General features: G+C 36.5%; 2 protein-coding genes across 2 annotated transcripts; one reads left to right on the top strand and one right to left on the bottom strand.

Moving 5' to 3' along the window:
* Positions 1-3,203: 3,203 nt before the first annotated feature.
* On the top strand, positions 3,204-4,585 carry LOC147856338 (PEBP (phosphatidylethanolamine-binding protein) family protein). Its single transcript, XM_087329536.1, has 4 exons — positions 3,204-3,522; positions 3,689-3,720; positions 3,845-4,023; positions 4,158-4,585. Exons 1-4 carry the CDS (start codon positions 3,248-3,250, stop codon positions 4,341-4,343), a joined length of 672 nt encoding a protein of 223 aa, XP_087185662.1. The 5' UTR covers positions 3,204-3,247; the 3' UTR covers positions 4,344-4,585.
* Positions 4,586-6,407: 1,822 nt separating this feature from the next.
* Positions 6,408-7,870, bottom strand: LOC147856339 (uncharacterized). The gene is made up of 2 exons (XM_087329053.1): positions 7,594-7,870; positions 6,408-6,772 (listed from the first exon to the last, which is right to left on the bottom strand). The coding sequence occupies exons 1-2, from the start codon at positions 7,760-7,762 to the stop codon at positions 6,609-6,611; spliced, it is 333 nt and encodes a 110-aa protein (XP_087185179.1). The 5' UTR covers positions 7,763-7,870; the 3' UTR covers positions 6,408-6,608.
* Between the last annotated feature and the right edge of the window lie 761 nt (positions 7,871-8,631).

Raw genomic sequence — 8,631 nt, forward strand, 5'->3', positions numbered from 1 at the left:
ATTGTAGTGTTTCTTCACAAAGAGCCAAAGAATTAGCAGTGCACAGAGCCTTTGGTAGTGGAACAGGATCTTCTGCATAGTCAATTTTAAGAATTTGTACGTACATGGTGTAGGATTCTGCAAAGGTCTGCTGATTATTTATTTAAAAGTACAGGCATTGTTCTTCACGAAGGGGGCGTTTTAACCTGTTTCCTGTTTCTCTCATTGTGACGTTTCTGGGCATTCTTGGGGCTTCTTGGACAGCTTCTCTTACGTGAAGCTTTTAGCCATAGCCATACATGACATGGGAGGGTATTTTTTATGAGTCCTCCGAGAATATTCAGTCTCCTTCATTTGTGATTGTTGCTTGTACTTAAACTCCAAAAATTATGTTCAGAGGTTCTTCGGTTTTTGTATGCATGAATTTTGTTCAGAGGGTCCGGCAACATGGCTAAATGCCCCATTTTACTTATTATTTACTCTTATGCCATATCAGCTGTGATTCTGCAGAAACCAAGGGTGAGTGATCATGCTGAACTTCATATGCGTGAAAGACGTGCTCGGAGAATACAATGGCATGTCAGGAAATCTGAATATTATGGGGTCTATTAGATGATGCTAAGAGTCTAATAGCATCCTTGGAGTTGGACATATGTTCCAAAAATGGAACTGATCAACCATGTTCCAATAATGGAACTGATCCTTGGGACACATGTAAAAAAACCAAGAAAAGAGGGTATAATCAACCAATACAATAAGAGAGTAAAGAAAGGTGATTGCCTAAGAATCTCCTACCCTACGACATATGATGCAGATATGTCTGAAAGTGTAGCAGGTGAGTGAATTAAATTCTATATTTGATGAACGAGACGTTGCACTCGCTCTGCTTTGACTTAAAATTTCTCTGATAAAATTAAACTATTACATATGATGCAGATATGTCTGAAAGGTGCAGTAGGTGAGTGGAATTAAATTCTATATTTGATGACTCGCTCTGCTTTGACTCAAAATTTCTCTGATAAAATTATGAGTGTCTAATCTAACATACGAAGGAGCCATTGCATCCTGCTTTGACTCAGAAAGTCTGTCTCCACTGGACTTGTCTTTCACTCTAGATCCCGTATGCCAGTTTTTCATGTCCTTCCCCTTAATCTACTCATGTCAATGACTCTTATCCTAGTGCCTTCATATATTTTGTTGTAAAATGAAAGAGCTAACCCATATTTGGGTTTTGTTATGTTCAGACAATGTATGGATGATTCCAAATTGAAAGAACTACTTGTTATGCCTGGGTTTTTTATTGTTGAAACTTGAAGATATTCATTTTTACTGAACGGAAATGACAGTAACGATGATGCTTCAATGTTTATATTGTATATGCTATACTGGGTTTTGTTCAATTCAATTGTTTTTTTCTCTTTTGACATGCATGCTATATAAACAAAAGAAAGCACTTCTATGACATGAACAGTTCTGTTCATGATAGATGTTATAGTTTGTTATGGAGTCATCTCATTGTCACTCCTGAATTGAACCAGAACTGATGATGATGTCCATGGATTTTGTTGTTCAAATGTGCTTTAGATTAGTCCATGATGGTTCTAAATGAAATGGATGCACTCCTATAATGTTTGCTGCAAAATGGAAGGTCTTGGTCAATGTAGCATAGCACTGCTCATTTCATTTGTTTGGAGTGGTAATTACTAATGCTCATACGTGATATAAAATTTTTAAGTGATTGAAAATAAGAAAAAGATTCATAGTTGAAAGTTGAAACTATATGTGGAGGATTTTGTATGTCTCTCGTGGAAAATGATATTTTATGCAAGAAAATAAAGCAAAAATATTTTAATAGATCAAGAAATTATGATGTGAAAAGAGAAATTCAAATTTCAAAGCATCCAAATGGCTTGCTTTTGATGACCTTGTGCGCAACTGACCTTCAAAATATTTTTCCATTCGCAAGATGATCTACTTAAACAAAAATAGTTATTATTCAAGTAAACAAAAAAGTAAGAAATGCTTGACAATGGATGCACATTTCAAGTTGGATTGAGGATATGTGATCCTTGACCATATTAGTTGCCAAATATAACACGTATTGAGAGCCTTCGACATTGATAGAGGAATCCACAATGGCAAACTCTGAAGCAAAATGAATAATGTTAGGTAAGACACAAAGGTGAGAGTGGTCAAGAGTGAAGAGCAACCTTGTGAGGGGGGCACTACTACATAATGAATATTTGTAGTTTGGGAAGTGTCGATAAAACTTTTTTTTGTGTGCTCACTTGATATTGTGAAAAATATGTTAAATGCCAACATTGTAAAACGATGCTATAGGTGAAAATTTGTTAGGGGTGCATCATCACAAGTTGATCATAATTGCACATTTCTTAGCAAAGCATATTATAGGGAACCTCGAGTGTAGAGGAATGACTTGCAATGAAGATTTTTAGCGTAGTGATGTGGGATATTTCTGACCAAATCATATTATAGAGAGCCTCGACAAAACGTAAATATTTTATATTGTCAATAGTATTAGACCCATGCAAGAATAAGAAGAACTTCCGGAAGTTATGGAGACAACAAGGGATAGGTTCATGAAAGGAGAGTATCAATGTCCCCGGGTAGGGGTTGGTGATGGAGGAGTTGTGAGCCCTGCCAATCCAGGTGTGACCTTGTGACGCACGTTTTCTCATTATTACGAGAAAGACAAACCAATTAAGGGTTGCCAAAATGGCCTATACAAACTTGAACAAGACATCCACATGTGAAAAAGGATATGAGGGGTATGGGGGATTGAGAAAGACAAATATATTAGGTGTGTCTTTTTTAAGTGTTGCCAAAATGGCCTATATAAGGCTTGGAACAAGACATCACATACACACAAAAAGAGAGAGGATATGAGTGCCCGGGGATTGTCAAGATTCTCGTTAACACAACATTGATGTGATGGTTATTAGTTTTGTCATGGTTATGGACAAACAAAAACAAATATTTGATGACACATCATTGATGTGATTGTTGTGAGTTTTGTCATTATTAGAGACCAAACAAAAACAACTATTTGATGACACGTATGAGGGGGGGGGGGAGCAAAGGGTACTACGTGGCATGCAAGAATGCAATGCCTAAAGATGGAAACAAAGTCACAACTTACAAGCAACAAAGATGACAAGACACAAGAGAGAGAGACATAGACATAGACATAGACATAGGAGAGACATAGACATAGAGACAAACATAGGAGAGGAGAGGAGATTGAAGCATGGCTCATTACCAACGTCAATATCGTGAGATAGTGGAAGATGTGGAGAGGGAACGAGAGCAGGAGCAGGACGAGTTCCGGCTCGCATCGAGCGAGATGGCGCATGATGGCAAGATCCCTCGGAAGTTCACGAACCAAGGGGCCGGCACCCGTAGAGATGAGTCTCCCCCACTCGAGTGGTATGGCGTCCCAAATGGTACCGAGAGCTTGGCACTCATTGTCGAGGACCCTGATGCCCCCGACCCTGATCACCCCCTTGTCCCTTGGACCCATTGGTATGTATGTATGTATGTATGTATGTATGTATGTGACTTCCTATTATTCCTTAAAGCCCTTTGTTTCTTCAATCATTCAAGCGAACAATCTTAAAAGAATGTAGTTAGCACAAGATTGCTCAATCAAATTTTAAGACATATATTTTATGTTTTGGTTTCACTCTAGGGTCTTGATCAACATCCCTCCTAGCTTGAAAGGTTTGTACCACTAATTACTTGATGTTTTTTTGTTACTTTCTTCTTATTTTAATCGTATGGTTTTTGTAGTGCACATTGCCACTTGTGTTAACCATTTGAAGTGTCACCTTATTTTTGGTGCTAGGGTTGCCTGCCAATTTCTCTGGGAAACACATAGATGAGAAGAGTGAGTATGCAAGCATACAAGAGGGGCTCAATGATTGGAAGATTCCAGGCTATAGAGGCCCTCATCCACCTATCGGTGTACATCGTTATGAGTTTAAATTGTATGCCCTCGACACAACGTTGAAGCTTGGTCATAAGGTGATTTATTGGAAACTTGACTCCCATGTTGGATATCGTCTCATTGGTATTTGGTAATTTATGCTTTCTCCTAGAGTAAGGATATTGTAAATTTTAAGAATATAAAAAGGTTTGCGCGATCAATATATTAATAGGTGACAAAGGACAAAACATTGGAAGCAATGGAGGGCCACATTCTTGGTGTTGCAGAGCTAGTTGCACATTATGGTCGAGAGAAATCTAAGCTAGATAGCGATTACATCCCACCAGGTGGTCCACACCCTGTTGGTTCAGGCAGGCCTGAGGTCATTAAAGGACAAGGTGCATTTGAAAGAAGGTAGCTTATGTTTTCAAATGAGCCAGTTAGCTCATCATTAAAGATATAGAATAGAATGCTTTGCTTTAAAAGCATTTCAAGCTACCACAAGTGAAGTACAAAGCTTTTGAACATGTTTTTCTCTCTTATAGTTAAATCTCCTCTTCATGTTAATATCGGTCTATGTCAATGGCATGTTTTACAATGCATAATAACAAATGACAAATGTATCAGCATATATATATATAAAGATAATAATGTTTTATCTTGTCTTATGAACAAATATTTTTGTTCATTACATGTTTTTGAGTCACCTATTAATCGATTGTATTTGTTCAAGAATGTGTAATATGATGGGTTAATCCATTGTATTTGTTTAGGGATGTGTAATATGGTGGGTTGATAATGCGCTTGTTTTTTGAGTCCTCCATCAGAAAAAAGTATTGTTCTAACATGTGTGTAACCTAATGATCCAATGAATTTGTTCCTTCTTGTATAGAGGTATTTCTCTTCTTTCATGTAGCCTTCCAACACACGAAGTTAGCAACTAGCATAAATCTCCAGAATGATATTATCTAGGATCATTGAAATAAGTTAATGATATCCCAACCATGAAACACCATATCAAAAAAACCATGGTTGCTCGAATCATGTCCTAGTGTAACCTTGCATGGGTCCTAGTTTATGTTTCTAAAATATCTCACAAACCATTTTTGGCCATATTGAGGTAATGTCACATAGGAATTCTAGTTTATATGGTCGAAATGGAATTAAACACAAATTGGAACGTTTATTAATTGTAATGATGTAGGCAATTGGTATCCATTTCAGCACAAATTGGAACATTTTGAGTGAAGCAACGTGGGCAGTTGGCGTACTTCAAATAGCTGTCCTATCACAAACTAAAATTTTCAATGTACAAAGAACACTTAATCATCAGTTTGTAGTCATACAATGAGCGAATAGCTGTCCTATCACAAACTAAAATTTTCAATGTACAAAGGACACTTAATCATCAAATCATCAGTTTGTAGTCATACAATGAGCGAATAGCTGTCCTATTACAAACTGAAATTTTAAATGTACAGAGAAAACTGAACTAAATTTTTGAATGTACAAAGAACACTTAATCTTTAGTTTGTAGTCATACAATGAGCATCCATCACATGAAATGTATGTTGAAAATAGACTTTTATGTCTTTCATGAGATTCAAAATAGAGTTTATATACTGTATGTTGAAAATATAAGTATGCTCTGCCAACACATGACATGTATGTTGAAAATAGACTTTTATGTCTTTCATGAGATTCAAAATAGAGTTTATATATTGTATGTTGAAAATATAAGTATGCTCTGCCAACACATGAAATGTATGTTGAAAATAGACTTTTATGTCTTTCATGAGATTCAAAATAGAGTTTATATATTGTATGTTGATAATAGAATATTCTCTGGCAAAATGAAACTTCACCATAAAAATTTTTAAGGTGTCTTCAAATTTTAAATGAATGAAGTACATTCTTCAAATGTAGGAAAATCCTCAAGCAATATGTAAAATATGTAAATTCAGAATGTGAACATGTGAGTTAAGGGTATATATATAACTGCAACAGGGCAACAAATAAAAAGAGGAAGACATTGTTGGACAAGCAGAAAGCTGTAGACATAGTAAGTGAAAACAAATACAGTATTTAAATGGTAAAACACTATTCAAGGCAAAAATGAACAGAATAAGGGATTGAAGGAGATGCTGCGGCAAAAACACATAAACAAAGTAGTGATCAGAAAGACACTGCCAAACCTTTCCAACTTTGTGGAATTGTAGGTGATAAACCATACCTTAATTAAGAACAAAATTAGTACGACAAAAGAAAGAGAGCCAACATGATCAATGTGGAGAGAAGCAGTGCAGGTGGTAAGACGAGATTAACACTGACAATAAAAGAGAGCCGCAATAATCAAAGTTCAAGAGAAAAAGTGCAGCTGGGCATGCAATGGGGTTTTCTGGCTATGTAACATTCTCAAGCTCGAAATAGAAGTGGTGACAAACACTTCTCTACGGAACACTTGATAAGCTCAGACACAAAAGAACCCAAACAATCATCTCCTTAATTTGCAAACCTTGGTGTGTTATACAAAAACTGTATTTTGATGTGGATTATAGAAAACAAAATTCTCGGCTTATGCATCTGTGGCAGTCTTACAGTTCAAAACCATCAAACTATACATGCATCAGAATTCGAATTCTATGCATCTTCCGTTGGCCAAGACTTGGTTTTTCAATATGCATCAGAAGTTCAATTTCTTCTGCTTCCGTTTATCTTTCTTTAGCCGAGACTTACTCTTTCCTCGTTTCTTGATGCCTCCCTTCACTCTAAGCTTATTAGAATTGTCATCATCGATTGACATCGGAATTACAGGGCCACTTCTTCCTCTATACTCAGGTTCTATGTCTGCATAATGGCAAAGAGAAAATTCTGTATCATCAAATTCTCCAATTTGGAAAGCTTATATGAAACAACTAGAGATATTTTAGGAATCAACTAGAGACCTAATGTAAGTCAACAGTTTGATACTGAATAACACAAAAAATATGCCTAACTCATGGATTTTTAATATGCTTGTGTATAAACACTACTTTTGCATCCATTTAATAGAAAACCTTAACCCTAGCTTAACAGCTCCAACAATTAGTGGAAGTTTCAGTGTATTATATCAGATTCGCATCAACCAAAGATTTAATATGCTTCAAATTGAATGGGGCTGATAGGCAACCTTTACCCTCACACATAACGTTTCAGATTCAACTGCCCAGACAATCAGAGAAAGTTTCGGCACAGTATGTCAGATTGGCTTATACCAAAGATGCAATTTGATTTTCTTACTGAATAAAACAACTATATAACATCCATGTTTAACTCCACACTTAGGCTTAACTCAACATTTTGAAAATAACATCCATGTTTAACCACAACACCAATCCTTAGACTCTACAAATGAGTGAAATAATCTTGACTGAATAAATAGGAGAACACCCTGCGGTGGAGGAACCCTAGAACTGCAACTGACCCTAACCTAAATAATAATGAGAAAGAAAAAATTTAGAGTAAAACTCTGAATTTTTTCTTCCCACAAAGACGTAACTCATAGCACACAGCTAAGCAGCCATTCTGCACCATAACCGTGAGTTACCAGAACGTGAACAAACACAAGACGAGAACGTATATTACAAAAAAACGTAAGTCTGGGAAGGGAAAAAAAAAGGAAAGCGTACCCATGTCAGATGCTTTCTTCTTGGTGATGATCTCCACTTTGGGAGCCTGCAGGGCAGCTTCCATGGCGGCTTCTTTGCTCACATCCTTAGCGTCGTAGTGAGGTTCAACGATCTCTCTCTTGAGCGTCCGAAGCCTCTTCTTCCGCTTGGAACGAATCGATTTCCCCATCGCTAAGCTCTGTCTGTGTTTCGTTAGGCTTTTTTTTGGTTAGGGTTTTGATATTGGAGGCCTTTTCACTTGAGCGGTGGTCTTAGCAGGATATGAACTCTACCTTCGGAAGCAAATTATGTATACATATACAAATATATACATACATACATACAAATTACAAACATTACATATACTGTATACATATGTATATGTATGAGCATAAAAGAGACACATACATACATTACATCTACATACATTCATTCATTACATATACATGCATATACATATATACATAAAGAAGCATAAAAGAGTCACCTGCAATCTACATACATTTTTTCATTACATATACATGCATACATGCATTACATACATAAATTGCTTTGGAAGCATGTCCTTATTGAAGTAAAGGAGTCGAGAGTTCTTCTTCTCCATTCCATGCCTTCCTCGAGATATGTTTGTCGGTCGTCATGCTTGCAAACCCTGATCATTTGCTTGTATCTTAACCTAGTACCTACCATGCTCACACATATTGTGTACATGTGCTGATGAAGAAGAGCATGCATGATACTCTCGATGACATGCTTGTTTTTCTTAATTATTTGTTTTTGAGGAATGCAAGCTAAGTAGTAATAGGGCAAGGGTTGGTATACTAATAATTAGCGATGCATTTTGTCCCCAAGACACCCAATGTTCGCGTTACATTTTATTTAACCACTCATCACCAACACAAGCACCTCCCTAACACAATTGGCTAGGGCCAACTCTATAACACTATGAACACTAGAAATATCTACTATTTACTATATCTACTAAGCTTATATTCAATCAACAAGACAAACCAAAGGATATGAACTCAATCAAGAATATGGACATCCAATTATCAATTA

Source organism: Azolla caroliniana, unplaced genomic scaffold (assembly GCF_043228905.1).
Source record: "Azolla caroliniana isolate FFs.n. ecotype wild unplaced genomic scaffold, voAzoCaro1.0.p SCAF_13, whole genome shotgun sequence".
NCBI lineage: Eukaryota > Viridiplantae > Streptophyta > Polypodiopsida > Salviniales > Salviniaceae > Azolla > Azolla caroliniana.

Excerpts from the sequence above, each read along its gene's own strand:
- LOC147856338 (XM_087329536.1), top strand. The coding sequence starts at position 3,248 with ATGGCTCATTACCAACGTCAATATCGTGAGATAGTGGAAGATGTGGAG. Across the intron at positions 3,523-3,688 it reads CTTGTCCCTTGGACCCATTG|GGTCTTGATCAACATCCCTC; the intron begins GTATGTATGTAT and ends GTTTCACTCTAG. Across the intron at positions 3,721-3,844 it reads CATCCCTCCTAGCTTGAAAG|GGTTGCCTGCCAATTTCTCT; the intron begins GTTTGTACCACT and ends TTTTGGTGCTAG.
- LOC147856339 (XM_087329053.1), bottom strand. The coding sequence starts at position 7,762 with ATGGGGAAATCGATTCGTTCCAAGCGGAAGAAGAGGCTTCGGACGCTC. Across the intron at positions 6,773-7,593 it reads GAAGAAAGCATCTGACATGG|ACATAGAACCTGAGTATAGA; the intron begins GTACGCTTTCCT and ends GCCATTATGCAG.